The following is a 19,954-nucleotide window of genomic DNA, read 5'->3' on the forward strand; positions in this document are numbered from 1 at the left end:
TCTGTTAGTTCAATAAAGCTTTTTTTAAGCATTTCTTCTAGTAAGTATTAACTGTGTTCAGTGTAGGCATTGCATTGTAGTTAATTTATGTCATTGGAAAGAGCCAAACAAATTACCTTTCACAGTTACGGTTGAGATTGGGCAATTGATTATATTTTTGGCAGCTAAGTGTATGCAGAAATGCTTTGGTTATTATTTCAAGTGCTCAAATACAAATATTTATGCAGTATGCTTTGTTGTGATGCCTTGTTGACTTATCAGAGGTCATTCTATAGCTTGAAGAAAAGAAAGACCTTTCTCTAGCTCAATTTGTTTAAAGAAAGGCACCCTCAGTGTATTTGAAAGCTTACACAATTGAATGTGCCAACAACTTTTGGTGTTAAACTGTGTTTCCCTTCTAGTAATTCTCCTGAAGTGGCAGCTGTATTTAATTTTATGTTTAAAAACACCTTGTTTCAATCAGTTGCTCAAAATCAGTTTGACTGGGCGTATGTACCAAGACCACTCACACTTCAGAAAAATGCTGTAGTAGTTAAACTACATAATACAGAAGGAAGGAAGAATCCTGTTACCTCATGAGACAGTGTTAATTCTCTTCCAAGAGGAAGCATGTACCTCTTTGCCTTTATAGAAGGCGTCCTGCTGGCCACTGCTTGTCAGGCTTGAAGTCCTGTCTGCAACTTTTGAGTGTGTCTGAAAATAGGTAGGTCTTGAAATGTACATACCTACATGAGTAGATATGAGGATGTAGCAAGAGTTACTTGTTGAGTGAAGTCACTGTGATTGTGTTCTCAGCACTTTGTCTGCCTTTTTCCACTTGGAATGAACAGAATGTCACATATTTGCAGGTCCAGCCATAGAAAAATGGCTGATTTTGAGGATGAAATATGCCCCTGATATGAATAAGATCAAATTCACCTACTTTTTAAAATGAGGGGCAAGGAAGAAAACAGAGTATTTGAAATCTCCAACATTTCCTTTGATTGGTGACTTCAAATTTTAGTGATTGTGTTAGTCACAAAAATGGTTTTTACTGCTTCTTAATTTAGTAGAATTTTGACTGCTTGGGATATGAAGTTGAAAAGGCTGGAATCTCCAAAGCCTAAGGAATATATACTGTAATGTGGCAGATGTACCAAAGGCGGGGTTTGACTGTCAGGAGGAATAGAAATGGGGAAGAGGTAACTGGTGTATGGGACAGACAGGATGATTCGTAAGTAGAATCCAGAAAAGTCTCTTCATTTGTGTTGCTCTTTTCTATCCTGGAATGGATTTGCATTTCCAAATCTTGTTATTCTGTTGTCGGCAAATTTTGTTGAAAGTCATTAGATTTTTACCTAAGGGCAATGTCTTTCTATTTATCCAGGTATATAGGATGATACCTCTCACTGATGTCATATTAATGATTACTTGAAGGATTGTATCATTTGGTGACTTAGGAGAGCTCCAGAGGGCATTATAAATTTTTTTTTCCATTTTGCTTAGAACCTCCATTATGCTGTATGCTTTTAATTTTATTAATGCTGAAAAAAGTGCAGCATTAAAAGGTCAATAAATGATACAGCAAAGCTTATTTGTTCATTTCATATTCCCATATGTAATTTTCCAGTTGCATATGATTTTCCTGAAGACTGGAGCCTGATTTGGTATGTCAAGTGCATAATGTTTATTGCTAATGACAGACTATTAAATATCTTGTTTATTCATTGTGTAGCCTGGGGTTCATTTACTGTGTGCTGTTTTCTGGAGACAGAAAACCTAATTCTTGAAATAAAATATTTAGATGTCCCTCCCCCCCCCAAAAAAAAATCTCACAAATGACTGAGGTCATGCTGTTCTCATTTTCCTGAAACTGTACAGGTAAAGGTAGCACACACATTTATCTATATGTATGTACATATATATATGTTTGTATATATACATACACTCCTCTGGGAGCCTGTTTTGAAATGCTTAAGACTCTTAAAATTCCCAGAGATAAAATTAATTAATAAGTTTATTTGTTTATTTATTTAGTTATTAACTGTTCCTTATCTGTTCCTTAACTGATTTCAGCTTCTGCTTAAATACTGATGCATCTGCAAGGTCTTAATTGCAAGCGAGGAGCACAGTCCCATCTTTTCCAGCCTTAGCCCCTCAGTCAGTGGGAGTTTGTGATTTGCTGGTTGTTGCTCTGGGCTCTGACAGTCAAGCAATACCTGCTCCTCTGTGACAGCACTGACTGCTTGCCCTGCATGGCTTTTCTCCTCATGGAGAACCTAAGGACAGGTTACATTTACTGCATAAAGAGGTTTTATTTTCAGAATATGCGTGTCCAGCGTACTCTGTGAGGCTGCAGGTTTATGGAAGTGAAAAAATAATTGGTTATATCAGTAAAAAATCTGTGTAGTATGTGCATACAATGCTACCCAAGAGAGATTGTGCAGCCAAGTGTCATTATGGTATTCTCAGCTACTGAAAGCTTGACTTTGTTACCATCATTGAATTTTTGGGTTTTATTTGTGTTTAATATACACTCGGTGGAGTAAACTACATTGCAAGCAGTAGGACATCCTGTGTATGAATTTTTCTACATATTTTCACAGATTCAGACTTTTTGAGGAGTGTTTTAGAAGGATTTGAGTGATGGAAGTTGGATGCAGGCAGCTGTTGCTCTTGTAGCCATTGTGCAGATGTGTGCAATCCTGCTGAGCCTTGCATTAAGAAATACTTGAAGTCTGGGGGAAATTACTGTAGCTGTACACCTAAAATGTTGTTAAAATTGGATCAGAAACTATTTCCTAGTTTGTTTGCAGCAGTAGGTGACAAATACTTGGTGTTCTGTTCTGAGCTGGACCGAGTGAATTGTCTGTAGCAGAGCCGAGCTGGCTCAGAGTTTGCCTTGGCAGAGAAGGTGAGTGCTCTGTGACATCAATATCTTGGGAATTTCCCTCTCTTGGCTCTATGATGTAGTGCCACCGTTTTTGGAGTCAGTGTTGTCTATTTTTTGGGTCAAGAAATAAACACTTCCACAGTAATATACTTTGATAAAAAAAGATTTGCTGTGCCTTAGTGAATTGCTGCATAGATAAGGCTTGCACAGGGCCCAGAGTTGAAGTTAATGTGCAAAACTGTGGTTTCAACCTCTAGTTTGTATTTTGTTTAAACAAAATCACTTCTGATGTTTTCAAAACTCTTCTATGTTTAAGATCACCTGTGATTTAATAACCAAACAATAAATCATTGTTTACATGTTGTATTATTTTCTAGTGAATTTCATGTATATTTCTTCATGCTGTTTATGTAGGAGAGACTTCTTAAAATCTCATCTCATTTCATTACATATATATAAACATTGCTTATGTGCAATAGATTTCCATAAAATTCAATGATCAGGTGATTGTGTTAATTTTTTTTCCCAGACCATCATCATTTTTTTGGCTTGCAGTCAAATTTTTTTTCTTAAAAGCAATGAGATGAATGTGTTTCCTCCTGTCTACTTCCCCTGTCTCTGGGGAATCATGCAAGAATTACATGCATTTTCCTAATTGTATGTGTCAAGAATTGAAGAAACAGAGCTATTTCGTCTTTATTCAGAAGAAATTATAGTCTTTCATTAGAAGAGAAATTCCTAGGTATTGGAGCCTTAAAGGATGATATTTTGGGAGCTCAGTCTTCTTGGATCTGAACAAAAAGATGTAATGTGGTATTTTCCTCAGGCTTGTATCTAAATGCATAGACTAAATTTTTTTTCTGAAGTTTGTTCATTGAAGTAGTTCCTGCATGACATGGGGAACTTCCTGTATAATGCTGTTATTTTCAGAAATCCCAAAGTCTTGGATTAGGAAGCATTTATTGATTTGTCATTTCTTCCTTCTTCAGACTGCCTATCTTGGAGAACATTGGAACTGAATATGCTAAAAATTACAGACAAGCAAAGGAACAAGAGGTGAATGTAGCTGGAGATTATCAGCTTGTCTATAAACCAGGTAAAAAAAGAAATAAAATCATTTAGTTCCTATTATAAACTATGCCTGTTCTTTTTCTCCCTGTTGTTTTTACATTATCTCCTTCTCTAAACTGAATGTGCTTGTTTGTTTATTGATGTATGTTCATTAGTTTGTTATATATAAAGCGTGGTATTAAAAAGTAAACTCCTTATTTTCTGGAAACCACAATGTGTAATGCTGTTGCATAGATTAATGTCCATACACATTTATGTATGTATATGCATACATAAATGGCTTGTATTGATAAATGTAGATACGTGATTAAAACAAATCTGCAAGGAAAATATATCACTCATTAGATTCATGCCTTTGTTCTGTTTTCCCATTTTCTATTCATATTTCTCTGTGTGCTTGGCTGTTGCTTTGAGCTGCCTTTAGAGAGAAATTTGAGTGCAGTTCTTTCCTAGGAGCTCTGGTAAAAGCACTGTGAGGCTGTCTCACTTGTCAGGGCAGCTCAGCTTCAAACTCTTACTGTGCCTCTTAATTTCCAGATTTGTTAATGTAGCTGATTTCCTGAGCAAAAGACATTTGTGTTTTATCTGTTCTGTATGTCATTCTCTTACTGCTTTCTGTATATCTTTGCTGGTGTAGTAAAATGTGACAAATTGAGAAATTTTCTAAAAATTACTGTCCTTGAGTGCATCTTCAAATTCTCTGGCCTCAGAACTCAGGCTGATGAAGCCACTTGTGGGATTTGTGCTCAGCTGAGATGCAGTAGGGGCACTTTCACCATGTGCAGTGCACCTCTGTCCTAACCACAAAATACTGTCTCTTGTTCCCTTGATGTTACATAAAATTTGTGTGAGAGGAAGTACTAAAAGGTGGAAATGGGGGAATAAAGAGACTGGAAAGAGCTTCCAGTGTTGTCATTCAGGAAAGACATTTCCCTAGTTCTTCATGTGCTTTACTACCCAAAGAAAGACAGCAACAAATTGAGTAAGATTATTTTCTCTAGATGTTTCTTTAATAATAGAATGGTATTGATTATTTCAAGGATATACCATAGCTCATTCAGTGTCTTTTACCTATTAAATCAGAATCTTGTATAAGATGAACTAGCAACTTCAGCAGCACTAGTGCCCTGCATGACTTTGAATGGGACTGATGCTAGCAGTGTTCCTTCTCTAAAAGAAACAGGATTATAACTTAGGTTTTTTAGGAAATATTTCTGTATAGTCATCCTTGTACTTTATAAATACCTCTTTTCTCTTGGTCTACCCTAAAATATTTATCCTTGAAATTTTACCTTCTAATACTCTCACCTTCCAGTTGTAACTTAATGAAACAGCATCTAGTTAGCAAACAGCCATAAAAAATTACTAAAGTATTGATATATTACATAATCTCTTCTTATTAAACCATTAGATATTTTCCTCAGTTCCTTGCCCCTGTTCTGTTCTTTGTCTGTCTCATTGTCTGGACTCTCAGTTGCTTCAGGAGCTGTTCTGTGCAGTGTTGATGCCTGCCTGCTCTCATCAGTGCTCTGCTCCCAGCAGTGTGTGATCCAGTGGCAGACTCCAAGCAAGCTGGATAGTGACAGGACTGGAACATTCCTACGGCATTCTGAGACCTAGCTGCCAAATCCCACCTAGATGTAGAATAACATAAAAGCTTCAGAAAATCCTGGTTCTTACTGCTCTTAACTTTGACTTACAGACAGACTCAAATACTGTGTTAGACTAGTAGAATAAAAAAGTTCAGTAAGTGAGCATAAGGATTGTACTGTTAATTTTATAGTTTATGAATGTGTATGTTGTTTTGCATTTGAGACTGCTTTTCTCTAGTGTAGTATACTCATCATTGAGATTTCAACAGCTTCAAGATGTATTTGTAATTATCAACTATATTGATCTGAAAGTGTATGTTTTCCTCAAGAACATGTGAACTGTCATAAATAATCAAGGATTTATCTGGACCAGGACCTATGAGTTAAGGTGCATTGAATACAAAGGTAGTCAAGAAATAAGCTTCACAACATGGAAATGAGAAACTGATTTTTTCTGGAGGTTCTAAACTGGTCCCCCTTTTGTAGCTTCTTTCTCTCAGAGTTGCTGTTCTAACTATAGGCAATATTTTCTGTGCAGTTGATAGCCTGTTTTAAATCTTGTAGTTACTGAAACTGCTTGTGTTTGCACTGCTTGTGCCTTGTTATTTTATGAAATTCTATTGAGTTCAAATCTTGTGCTTTCCAATTTCTTTGAAAGAGCATATGCTTTAATGCTGAGAGGACAAACAGAAATGGAGCCTAATCTGCTTCTGTGTTGGGGAAACAGATCGTCAGGGAACTGCATTTAGAGTTCTGGCTTCTGCAGAGCATGGTAGAAATGATACTGCTGTGCAAAGGAAGTTGAAATGATTAAATAAAAGGAGTAGAAAATTCTTTGCCATAACTGTTACCAAAACAAGTGGAGCATTAGCAGTTCTCCTGTCCACCAGGCTTGTTTCACATTTGGTACTGGCTCTTCCAGGCTTTACACATTTTTGATTCAGTGAGGTCATGGGGTGTTGTGCAGAGGGAAACCTTCCAGAGCTGAGTGTATGGGATGCTTACAACTTTGCTCATCTTGTAGAAAATTTTTTTCCCAAATTTGGGAATTCTGAACTGTACAGACTAGAGCTTTGCACTTCAGAAAGCTTCTAAAAGCTGTAGTTGTCTCTATCTGCAGGTTGAAGAGGATTGCAGTAGAGAAGTCTCATCAGACAAATATTTTCTGAGGAATTTTCTGAATTAGTCTCGTCAAGGTTCAGTCAGCAGCATCTTCATGTCTTTGGTGTTTGACTGAGATAACACCATGTTCTGGGAAGTCCTGTTGCTTTTTGGCTCAGTGTAGGAGCCAGTTGGTACCTGTGGCTTTCCTTTCCTGTGAGCTTCCTTGTAAACTTGAATCGCTTCGTGTGTTTGTAGCTCAGCAGAAGAACAATCAGTGATTTAATAAGCATCTCATTTGATTCATCTGACTAGTACTTCCAAGTATGTTTTGTTTTAAGCATCTCATTTTAATTGCTTAGTGGCAGATAGCAAGACACAGCTGTACAGTCTCTTCTCCCAGAACTGGTCAATATAAAAATCTAATCAATTCAGGAAACAGGTACCAGAGGAAGTACATCTGCTGTGTGGGCTGCACTGTGAGATACTGAAAAATTTCTCTTTCCATAGGCACTGGACTGTTTTAGTCATTGACACTACAGGACTTTCATAATAATTGAAAGGGAAATGAGCAAGCAGATTAATATTTCCCATAACCAAGTTTTCTGTTTCTTTTTGCACTGATTCTGAATAGAGAAGTTAATATGATTTATTCTGGACTGACATTAATGCTTCTTATACACTGAAATACTTTGCTTGCCCTAAATCAGCATGGGGAGCAGTTTCCTGCTTCCTCAGTTTCCTACTTTCAGGTTGGAAGCATCCTGACTGGTTGGGTCAGTTGTCCTGGTTCTAATAATGTTTTTCAGAAAGTAGAAGCAATTGATAAAGCAAAAGCTCATGTCTTCCTTGCTAATAGTTCTGTAGACTGTAGTTGAATTATTAGATGTGTCTGTATTGGCAGGAATGACCAGCTTTTCTGAAGACCAGTTCTCATTGGGGAATTTATTGCATATTAGATATGAAAAATAAAAAACCCCAAGCAAACCCAAACATTTAAAGGTAATTACACTATATGGTATAGAGTCCACAGTTGAATGGTATTTAAATCATAGAACAACCTTTCATTGGGGGGGTATACATTCACATGTTCTCTCTGCAGCAGGTCTTCATGGTTCAGAACAACTTTCATGTTTAAAAAGTAAAGGTGAAAGTTTTAAGGTGTTTTAAGATAGTTTTTCAAGTTCCCCATCTCAATTTAGTTTTGTTTTTTACTAAGGATCATAATAGATTTCAGATGGGCTTTGTCCTCAGGTTGTTAGTGTGGGGCATTTTCACTGCTGGTTGGCTCATGTCAGTGTTCATCTCAAGTTGCCAGTTTGCTGAGGCCCCATACTCGATTCTCTGCAGACAGAAGTCTCACAGCTGTCCTGGTGTTAGTTCCCCAAGCAAGCTCGGTAATGTTTCTTTCAGTTTAAGCACAGAAGACATGTCTTGAAGAGATAAAACTCAAACCATACAGTGTTTAGGACTTGCAGCATCTGCTAAATGGATGTATGGCTGTCAGTTCTTAACCTCTGCATGGTGATTGTGGCTAACATTGGATCACCATTTACTTCTGGTATCATTTTTTTCCAGACTCCTGTGCTTAGGAGAGGGTAAGATGTTGCTGTCCTAGAAATGTTATATAAAAGGCAGTATTTAAAAAAAAAAAGTTTCATTAGTGAAAAAAGTGATACATACAAAACTAATTAAATTGGTTTTCAGCAGGTATGCGAATACTGGTGGCTGTTTCTTTGCTACTGGTTTGTTCCTTTGTGTTTTTTAAATAAAGTTCTTAATTGAATTTTAGGCTAATGATTTCTTACTAATACACTGGGGTTTGTCCTGAATTACAGAGGGTTAGTATATGAATCCTACCTTTTGATTTTTTTGTGCCTCCTCCTTAGTTACAAGCACTATTAATTGCTTTCTTCTTTTAACATTTTGACTTTTCAAAATTGCAGTTGTTTCTTCGAAAACCTGATAGAGGTGGGAAGGTTATGTTGCTTTAGCAGGAATCTGCTGCTACTGGGATCTGTTCCCTAGCAGCTTGAGGTTTCTTCCAGCATTGGTCAAATCACACAGAGCTATGAATGTCTCAGTTGTGACATGTTTGTGCCAGAGGGAAGCCAGTCAGCCTTCGTGCAGTGTAGCTGTGGCAGAATGCTATATATATGAATTTTTCTGGGAAATATATTTAGAAACCTGACCAAAAGCATTTTAAAAAGCACAGTTAATATTTTAATGGGGTGCTGCTATCAAATTCTGGTTTTGTTTGTGTTTAGTGATGCTAAGTAGATCCTTGTGCAGTGACCACATTTCACTGTTATGTTACAGAATCCAGATAAAATAATTTTTCCTGTTGCAGAATGTGGCTTTAGGAGAACTCCGTTTTTTAGTGCCTTATGAAACTGTCATAGGGAGCTGTCCAGCCTTTAGGGCTTTTTTTTTGGTGTTAGAATAACTTAATTGGTATTCCTTGACACTTTGAGTCAGTTTGGGGATGTGGAACACAGTGAGGTATGGGGGGAGCTAAGATGCTGTTCTGCCTGCTTCTGTTTTACTGCTGCTTGAGATTGGTACAACTTTTCCAAAGAAAGGGAGCTGTAACTGCAGTCAAGTATTTAGGCTGTAGCCTTTATTTTAAAGTAATTGTTGCCTTTGTAAAAAGAATAATGGAATTCTGTCTCACTACTCTATTTCTTAGAGAAATAATGACATAAAACGAAGTGTAGGGTTTTATAACGTGTATGTAAGTATCCATTTCACCATACCTGCTGAAACCAATTTGAAATGGAAAGCATTTCCATTTTTGATTTTGTTATGCCATGGGTATTTTAGCTAAATTGTTTAATTATAACTTGCAAAATTGTTGTTTACCACAGTCTTGTCCAGATTTTCCCCTTCTGCACTTCCAGACCTTTTCTTTTCTTTTCATGGTCAAATTGACTGCAGACCTTTATGCAGAAACTTAGGCTGGCACTGAAAGATTTTTGTCAAGTTACCCAGTGCTAATGGGGGCTAACTTCTGCCAAGTGACTGCAGAGTGTAGCATCACACTGAAAGTTCATCATGATGCTTAGCAGATTTTAATGGCCAAATGGTAGAAAAATAATGGTCTTCCTGTCAAATTATGGGTTATTTTGTATTGTGGATCCAGTAGACTTTAAGGGGAACAGCACAAGCATATGAATAAGGCATATTTTTTTCAGTATTGTAAAAAATTCTTGAGTATGCAGGTAGAATTGACAGTTGTCATGCAAACTGCAAAAGTCCAGTTTCTTTAAATTAAGAGAAAAGCATAGAGAGTTGTATATATCCTTTCCACTGATGGTGGTTTACACAAACAAGAAGTGATTTTTTTGGAGTTGCTTCCAGTAAAACAGTAGCTCCATAAACACAGAAAATCTCTTCGATCTGCTAATACTAAAAACTACTAATTCTATTAATACTTAAAGTATGCAATTCAACTTCCAGAGCTGTTAGGTTTCCAGATACTGTTGTCATAATCTCCTGCTGGTATTTCTCTGTTGAAATAAGTGACTCTTGGTTATTTTTGTGTCTAGGTTCTTCATTGTCTCAGTGTGAATCAAGTGATTCAACTTCTATACCAATATGGAAGTATAAATATTTTGATATGCCTACAGCCAAACACAGGGAAAAGGTAATGTCAGTGTACTTTCTCTCATGAAATAAAACTGAAAAGAATGTTTTGTTGTGGCTTTGGGGTGTTTATTGTTTGTTTCTGTTATTGTCATTTTTTTAAGAGGAAACTTCCTTTGCTTCTTTAAAGACTATACAAAATTTTAGGGTTTTTTACCAAACCACTGCATACAATTTCTTAAGGGGAAAAAACGTTGGTGTTACACTTTCTGTTTATAGGTATTCATGTAAAATATGTACCTGAGTGTGTGCCCCTGTTCTTTTCTGTGATCTTCTAATGCTCTTCATGAGCCCAGTTATCTCCAGGTGCCTACAAGGTGATAGAAAAGATGGCACAGTGTTTTACAGAGGTTTGCTTTGTGGCTTGGAAGCTGTTGATATTTCAAATGTCTTAAACCTGATTTGAGATGTTTTGTAGACTTAGGAATTTTCTTGAAAAATTGTTTCAGATAGTGTCTCTGATACAAAACAACTCAGTTGTGATTGTAGAAGGGGCGACTGGCAGTGGAAAGAGCACACAGATTCCACAATATATTTTGGATTATTGCATGAAGCACTCTATGCCCTGCAACATTGCTGTTACCCAGCCTCGGAAAATCAGTGCCAGCAGCCTTGCCAGGTGGATTAGCAAGGAGCGATCATGGACACTAGGTGAATTTGTAGGATACCAGGTATGAGAAAACTTCAAATTGTATTTTAAAATGCATGAAAAAAGCACTGTGTATTCTTTCTTGATTGCTTTTAAGCATATCTAGCATACTGAAGAAATGTTAGAGAATCTGCTTTTAAAGTGGAATTGGTGTTTTTTATCTGTCTGCTGCTGAATGTTTGTAATTAAATCAACTGGTAAATTTGAATAACTATAAATCCTGGTGGCACTCCAACAGAAAATATTTGTCTGCATCAGACATGTCTGCATTATTAATCACTGAAAGTGTTGCAAGACAGCTATGTTCTGTCATTTTTCCTTTGAACTCCTTAAGTAATATACTTTTCTGTTTGACTTTTCTACATTTACTTGTCAGCTCTGTCAAAACTTCAGTGCATTTACGACCAGGTTCTTTTGTGAACAATCTGTTGCTCCTTTTTAACATGTGAAAAACTCAAACTAGTTTTTTGTCTTAAATCTGTCTCCTCCTTTTGCTTTGTTCAACTCAGCTTCAAGCTCAGTTCTGCCCCTCTGTTTATAAACTTGATGCCACATTCCTCTTTTGACCCAGGTCCTGGTGCTTTGATAGCTCCTTGTCAGTACCCACACTAAGCTGCTGTGATTGCTGGTTAGGCCACAGCTGTCTCTGCTTGAGCTGCTCTGGTTCTTCAGGCCACTGAGTTCACACTGGTGTTGACATTGGGAGGGATGTTTTTGGAGAACTGTCTGCTCCTGGAGTCCTTTGCTGGCAGGAATATTTGCTGTGTTGTTCTTCCTCTCTGCTTTGTTCTGTTTCTTGTTGTTTCTTCCTTTCTTTCTGTCTTCCACTTAGGGTAATATGTGTATGTTTGCCAGCATGCATTTTGAGGCTTCTGTTTCTTCATAGGTCTGCAGCTTCAGATTACTTCCTAATATGCTACATGTTGGTGCCATTTATGTGTGTTAGGTGTTCTTTGTTACCCTTAAATCTGATTTTGTACAGTTTTCAGGTCTGGAGGGGTATGATTTTTTAACTGAGAGTGACAGAGTTGTTTGTAGCATGGGCTGTTACGTGTCAGTCTTCTGTTTCATCTGTTATCTGCTTTCTTCTGTGCCACATCATAAACATGACAGCAATAACCAAAACACCAGTTTTCAACATTATTCTCATACTAAATCCCAAAAACACAGCACTGTACCAGCTACTAAGAAGAAATTAAATCTGTGCCAGCCAAAACCAAGACAGTTATGTATGTTGTCTGATTCAAAGCAGTTTATAAATAAAGCCTTTGTTGTGATTTTTTTATACCTCGAATCAATTAGTCATAAAATTGCTAAATTGATTCATGAGGCTAGTGAGTTGCAAATGCTTAAAATGATACAGTGCTTCCAGACTGTCTTCAGGACAGTGTATGTGGATGTGCTGTGCTTTTTTCACCAGCACTTGTGTGAGCTGAGCAGAAACACAGGGAAATGGTGGAGTGCAGATATGCCTGCTCTGGGCTGATCTCTAAGCTGCACATGAAAAGATGGTCACAGTTCTGCCTGCCTGGATAGGTTACACCTGAGGTAGCTAAAGTTACACAAGTATGTTAGAAATCAAAGATCTATTTCATATAGGGCTGTAGAATTTTTCTCTCAGGAGTAAGTTGCCTGGTCTTGGTGATAACTTAAACCTCTTTCCTTTTCCTGTCCTGTAAGCAAACTACATTTTGGCAAAATCTTTTTCTTGCTCTTCATATCAGTAGAAAGGGTGGTGTATGTATGTACCTTTAGAAATCTTTGAAGAATTCTCAGTCTAAAGTCCCCAGCAAGGAATTTGGTTACTTCATAAAACTTCAGAGTTTATTTTTTTTTTCAATTTCTCCTAAAGAAAAAGCAGTTAATTGATTCTGATGAGAACACTTCTATATGGAGACTTGTGCAAGTTTGAGTATATAATTTTGATGGATTTACACTGTGTTTGATTTTGGAGTTCTTCCACATGCATGCTTCTTGTATGTTCCCAGCTAGTATGTATTTTTCTTACTGTTGTTAGTTAAGTTTAGAGAACGTTTCGACAAAGGAGACAAGGTTGCTGTATATGACAACTGGAGTTCTTCTTCAGAAAATAATTTCTGCCAAGAGCCTAACTCAGTTCACACACATTTTCATTGATGAAGTAAGTTTCTGGAAGTAAGTTTAATTTTCCTATTAATGAAGCCTTCTCTTTTGTCTCTTATCATGCAAGAAAAGAGAAATGCAGACATGTATTTTTAAAGATGTTTTATCTAAGTTGTATAAGGTAAAACTTGCTGAAATAGGCTTGTCAGCATTCCTTTGAGCAACAAGTGTAGAACTGAGAGTGTGAGAAGGGTTTTTGTTAACTTTTAATACAGGTGCCTTGAAATGTTTTTTGAAATCCATTTTGTGGAATTCAAGAACCTATCCAGCTAGGCCTGCCAGGGGGAGACAGCTTTCATTCACTTAGGATATTAGAGTCTTTATTCTTCAAGGGTGTCCTGAAAAATATCTCTGTGAAACTTCTGTCTCCTGGCTGTGGGTACAGTTCACTCATGTAGCTTCATTATGTTATATGCCTAGGCTCAAAAGGTGTGTGCTTTCTTCTGTGAAAATGTATTGTTATTCCAAGTTACAAAAATAAAGCATAAAATTGAGTAGGAAAGTAAGAGATTGTCAAAAAGAAGGGGATGAATTAATGAAAATTAAATTGTGGATAATGTGTTCCAGGTGCATGAGCGTACGGAAGAAATTGATTTCTTGCTCTTGGTGGCTCGTAAGCTGTTGTGCACAAATTCACAGTCTGTAAAGGTGGGTTCAAACTGAATTCTGCTATTTTTTCTTGTGAAAAGATTTTTGCATGTCCTTTACCTGTGAAGGGCGTATTTTAAAGAATTTACCACGACTTACTGTGTTTTTACTTTCTACTAAAATATTATTTAGTTTGCCACTCCTCATAAGTAAGCAAGCTAAGGGGCATTCTTTTCCTGGCTGCTGTAATGTGTTCTGAGAGACTTCTTTTTTTTCCTCTCATGTTAAAGTGCATTAGTTTCTAAAGCCTGCTTAAGGCTAAAAAATGCAGGATGGATATTTGACTAGAATTACATCTTGGATATTGAGGGCAGTGCTTATCCTTGGTTAAAATGGTAGCATTAACTCCTGGAAATACTGAGCCTTTTTGTTTAAGTGGGATCACATATTTGAAGAAATAGCAAAAGACCAGAAATGCTGTACTGTAGTTTCTGGGCAGAGTTGGTAGTAAAATATGGCTGAGGTTTTTCTCTGCATGTTAGGCAATTCTGATTTGTACCAAAGCAGAGTCATATTTAGTATGACACGTTTAGTCTTTGGGGTCTCAAAGTAATTAACTCTTGAAATGTTAGGAATTAAATACAAGTGATGGCATTAGGCTAACTCAGTAACTCTCTGTGCAGCTATTTGGGACTGCAGATTGTGAGACTGCATGTCTCTTCAGTACTCCAAGTTATTTGTTTAATGTGAGTTTTTCAAAAATAGAGCCTGGCTGGTTTTGTTGCCATTGGAAGGGAATATGTGTTGAGCAATCCATCACATTGATTCAAACTTGGTCTTTAGGTCTTCCAAAATGCTGTCACTGAATGTGTCCTTTCAGTTGGCATAGGACATGGCTGTGCACGTCACATCTTTCACTTTTTATCCCTTTTTATGCTGATTTAGATTTTAGAGAAAACTCTTGTCTTTAAATTCAGAGACATTGATGTTAAACTATTCAGCCTTTTTTAGCACTTGGCTCTGCCTACTGAGAAAAGCAATAATTTGGTCAAACTGAGTTCGCCTTTTATTCTGATTATCAGGTTCGTTTCAATGGCAGGAATCCCTACAGGTCCTGTCATCTTCTCTGTTAGAAAACATTTTTCTGTTAGAGGTGCCTGACAAATTTTTAATTTTCCTCTATAGTTCCATTTCAGTCACTTGAAATTGTCACTGAAAAATTGTATCGCCTTTATATCATTCTCTGAAATTGTTTCTGCAGATAGCAGTTTTTTAATATTGTACCAACGTGAGAGAGACCTGTATTTGAGAGAGTGGAGGGATGTCCCTTTGAATTTTTTTATGTTGAAGAGGGGAGAACTCTTGATCTCACTTGCTGGCCTTGAGTAGATTGGAATGGGCTATTCAGTTTGAATTTATATACTAAGCCCAGTGTCTCCTTCTTCATCCCTTTTAATCCCCTTCTGAAAAACTGTAAAGGAAGGGAGCTCTGATGTGGCAAATTCGTTTAGAAAATGTAGGGTTCTCCTCCCATCCTCCCTAGATTCGTGAAACAAAAGGGTACAAGGATCGCTATTTAAGAGAGGAAACAAACCATTTTTAACTCGGAGTGGTCTGAAATGCATGTGAGCTGTTTGTTTCCTTGTTTGGAAGTTGCACACCTCAGAAGTAGCAGGTAATTGAACATTGCATCAACTGACAGGAGTTAGTTGAGTGTTTCTGGTGTACTAAGGACAAGGTCTACCTGCTGAACTAACTTAAATTATGTTGGATTTTCTGTCAGATGGCTGCTGCAGATTATTATTTTTAGATCACAGAGCAGAAGCTGGATTGTTCTGAGGTTGATCTTACTGGGATAAGGGTAGTTGAAAGAAATCCTGAGACCAAGAGGGGCTCTATTGGGTCAAACCAAACAGTGCAGTTTCCATAGTGACTAGTAAAGTAACATCTAGTGAGTCTTGGGACATATCTGTGTTGTGCAAGTGGTTTTGGACTGCTTGATCTTGAACTGTCTTCTTTGATTACCCTTTGTTCTGATGTGCTCATCTGCTTCGTTGGTGATACGTGCTTGTTGAATTTTTGCTTTAGGATTATGTCAAACTCTTGGTTCACTTTTGTGACCCTTCAGGCACTCTATTAAGAATCTGTCATTTCTTTCTTGGAAGGATTCCATGCAGATTAGAGTCCAGATTGTCTAGAAGGGGTGTTTTAAAATTCCTTGCCTGTAACTGCATATTTAGGTTACATTTAGCCTATTGCCCTGGCATAGGTGAGTCACTCTCTCTTGAGCCATGAGGCAGTCCATGCTGTAGTGGGACTTGCAGAATTATGTCCTTTCAAATTTCTCCTTTCAGGATCATGTTGGAAAAGTTGATGGTTTAGCCTGCCCTCTCCGTGTGTTCCTTGTGCCTTTACACGTGCTTTGGAGCTGAGCACAGTGCTGCAATGCCCACTTCTTTAGTTTCCCTTCTTGTTGTTTTGTAAGGGGGATGCTTTTGTGTTTTACAGCATTTCTGGTTTGGGTGGTGAGATCTTTATCAAGAGTGCTGTATGGTTTTGGTTGAATTTTCACCATGATGTCTTCCCTAGGCATTCTAACCTGAGCTGTTCTCTTACAGGTGCTTGCCTCTCTCCATGTGCTGGTTAGGGTATCTTATCTACAATTAGTTTGATTTTCTTAAATGTACTTAAGGTTATGTGCCTGCAGTAACCAGAATTAGATCATTTAACATGAAGAGGAAGTGGAGAGTGCCATGTAGCAGGACAATTTGTGTTAAAATTAATGCTTTATATTTGCTGTGCATTTTTTTTTAACAGATAATATTGATGTCTGCTTCCATCAACTCTAAAGAATTAGCTGATTACTTTGCACTTCCAGTTCATTATGGTATGAATCCAGTCTGTGTATTTAAGGTGGAAGGCAGACCTTTTGCAGTTGAAGAATATTATCTTGATGATTTGAAGGACATTTTTGACTTCCAGGTATTGTAAATATAATTTCATTTCTTTGGACATAATAAGAAATTGGAACTGTCAGTTGAAAACTGTGTAATAAAATGACTTATAGCCACTTTTATACTGCAATTCTAGGTAAGAATTAATAGATGATAATAAAACAGGAGTCTTCCTATGAGCATACTAATTTCCTTCATGAAACAGAAATGTTTCAATAGTATGAGGAATTTTGTTTGATAGTTGCATTCAAGATGAACAGTGTAAAAGTGTGTGGAAAGTAACATAAATAGATTTACAGATCTCTTTGAATATAGCTGACAAAATCAGGGAACATTTCCTGGGTTGGTTCATGTTATTGTTGTGTATCAAAGGCAGAAAGTGCTATGAAATAAAGAGGAAAAAAAGCATTTTTTATTAGAACTTTGATATTACCAAGTTGGCTTCTCTATTAGCTGAGGCTTTCCTAATTTTTTTGGTGTTTTTGGTTGTTTTGTTTGTTTTTTTTTTTTTTTTTTTGGTTGATTGGTTGGTTTTGGGTGTTTTTGGTTTTTGGGGGGGTGGGTTGCGTGGTTTTGTTTTGTTTTTGTTTGTTTGTTTGTTTTTGTTGTTGTGGGGTTTTTGGTTTTGTTTGTTTGTTTGGTTTGGTTTGGTTTGGTTTTGGTTTTGTTTTTTTTGTTGGGTTTTTTTTTTCCCCCAGTGGTGGCAGAGATGTTATGCAGTAGCTTTGAATCTATTTCTGTTGTAACCGTGTAGGCCACCATGGCAAATGTGTAATTTTGAGTAATGAAAACATACTAGAATAACTGCTGCCTCTCAGATCTGTGGTGGGCTGTGCTGGAGAGCTTCTCTGATGCCTGAGGAGGGAGGTGCTGGCTGAGGAGATGTTTGCTTTGTCAGTCTGGCTTTATACACTGCGCAAAATGTGTTTTGTATATTTTGTTTTTAGAGTTCCTGACATTATAGCAAGTATCTCTCTAGACATCAGATAATGAAGGAATGGATGTAAATTTGAGTTAATCTATTTTCTGTGGTTTTATAATAGGAGTTTGTTTTACATTTGAAAAATAGCTGTGTAGGAATTCACTTGAGTGAACTCTTTCATTATTATGGTTCAAGGCAAAATAAACAGGTTAAAGCAGAGTACAACAAATGCACTCGGGCCTGTATTATGATACCCAGTCTAAAAATAACTGGGATGTGGGTGTAATTACTGGTCAGCTTTGATAATTCAAAACACTATTAGAATGTTATTACAGTGAAGAAGATGGGGGATGCACTTAAAAAGTACCAATGGAGGAACACACTGTTATTATTTAGCTTCCATCCATCAGTTCTGCAGAAAATAAAATAGCAAAATAAAATACGAAGCTCAGAAGAAAATAATTGCTTATGCTGTATACAGCTCAGGCATTGGTTATGCCTCAACACAGGCAAGGTAAAATAAAAGGCTGTCAACTGTTTAAGTTTAAATGCAAACAAAAAAATCAACTCAATGCTTGTAGTAGTTGCCCCATCAGTATTTATACATTAATATGGCAGTTCAGACAGATAATATGAGGACATTATGTAATACATGGGGCTTTGTTGTCATCATCAAAAATCTTTTACAAAAAGATAACCAGGAAATTGAGTAAGAAGTTTTCATCAGTCAAGTTGGATTTGTCATAGCTGCATTTGGAGCTGAATGTCAACTTGAACACCTTTCACTTCAGAGATCATGAACAAAGGAACTGCTTTCAGTGCTTAGCCCTTTTCATGCTTTTTTATTTTCTCTGTGTTTTTTATTTAAAGTTTTCCTCTGATTCTTTATCTTGTGTTATCCTATCTATAGCCATTCTGCTTTTCAGCAAGATGGGGAGAGTTTTTTTGGCCAAGATGTTTCTTGTGACTTAGGGCAACAATAGAAGTGCATAAGTGCTGTTGATTTTCTTTCTGTATCTATACTAAAAAGGATGAAATTGAATTCTACAACACTGATTCTTGGTCTCAATCTCGTTTCTTATAGTGCTGTGTGTGAACAGTTTCCCTGACTACTAGTTGCAATTAAAAAATTAGTATGTGGAAGGTCTAAGATGGTTTGTGTGACATAACATCCTAATAAAATGAAGGTGGAATGTGAGTGTTAAGACAGTTAATGAGTTAACACTGCCATATGGAGGCTGAGGCACATCTTTCATCATGCTAAAATCTAAATCAGTTAGATAACTGCCTGAGGTACAGGCTTCAGGCTTTAATTCTTGATGTCTTATTTTCACCTATAAAAGCCAGTAAAATTTACATAAAGGAACACAGCAGTTAAAAGTAAATGCAGTCATTGGTTTTTAGATAAACAGAATTTTTCTAAGTTTACTTTTCATTTTGAAATTAATAACTGTAAAACTATATTAGATAAACCTTCAATCATTTCTTAAAGCATCTCAGTCAAAATCAATGTAATCCTTTGTAATTGTCTCTTGGCTGTGAGGTGTGAATCTTTGTCCCTTCTCAAAAAATTTTAACATAATTGGTTGTTATTGTATAAATGTAGAATTCTTTTATGAATCCTGCAGAGCTCTTGGCTTTAATACATCACTCATTTCTGCATGTGATAATGTTTTAAAACTGTGCTTGAAAATAAAATTTTTAAGGGGTAGTTTTCACTTGAATAATTTGGCAGTTCATTGGTGCTGTTGTGATTTGGAAGATGAATAAAAATGCCAGTCATTTTTTTTTTTCTGTGTGCCTGTTTGCAGTAAACCCTCTGTTCTAGACAGACATCTAGCTGAATCAAAGATAAAGCTTTCTACTTGAATTACTTCATTTGTAGGAAAGAATAAAAATAAGGGAGAAATATTTTTCAGTGTAGCACTGGCTTACGTTTGCCCAGATAGTGGGTCATTTATAGGTGTACTGCTTAATTTGTGAGTATAGGCCTACAAAAAGTAGTTTATTTTTCTTTTGTCGGAATGTGCTTGGTAAACACGTTGTTGTGGATGTTTAACAGAATTGTGATTTTGTCATACTAGCAACCTCTAAGCCCCAAGCAAACAGGTTCAAGAAAAATACATGAAGGCTCTATCTATAGCCAATTTTAAAGCTAGTTGTGTAAATGCATGCCTTTTGTTCTGGATAGTGTTAGAGATATGAAATGCAAATTTAAGAAATGAAGCAAAGTGCAAAAACGCAACCCATTTTTGGCTTGTAAAGGTAAAAACTTGTGTGTGGAACTAGAATCAGAGTCCTGATGGAAGGTAGTGAGCTGCTGTCAAAAGCTGTTCTGATGAGGTATTATTTCAGTCAGGTCTGACTGGGGTTTGGATTTGCTATTTGTCACATTGCTACCTTTTATTAGGTGTGATG

The 19,954-nt window shown here is 36.8% G+C and overlaps 1 protein-coding gene across 1 annotated transcript in view; it reads left to right on the plus strand.

Moving 5' to 3' along the window:
• Positions 1-19,954, plus strand: part of TDRD9 (tudor domain containing 9) — a 59,393-nt gene that overhangs the window by 7,336 nt on the left and 32,103 nt on the right. The window contains exons 2-7 of the mRNA XM_088166290.1: positions 3,862-3,968; positions 10,185-10,282; positions 10,731-10,952; positions 12,948-13,070; positions 13,640-13,720; positions 16,478-16,642. Of these exons, the coding sequence (XP_088022416.1) occupies positions 3,862-3,968; positions 10,185-10,282; positions 10,731-10,952; positions 12,948-13,070; positions 13,640-13,720; positions 16,478-16,642 (796 nt within the window). The remainder of the gene's footprint in view (positions 1-3,861; positions 3,969-10,184; positions 10,283-10,730; positions 10,953-12,947; positions 13,071-13,639; positions 13,721-16,477; positions 16,643-19,954) is intronic.

This window comes from Sturnus vulgaris, chromosome 6, assembly GCF_052056855.1.
Source record: "Sturnus vulgaris isolate bStuVul1 chromosome 6, bStuVul1.hap1, whole genome shotgun sequence".
NCBI lineage: Eukaryota > Metazoa > Chordata > Aves > Passeriformes > Sturnidae > Sturnus > Sturnus vulgaris.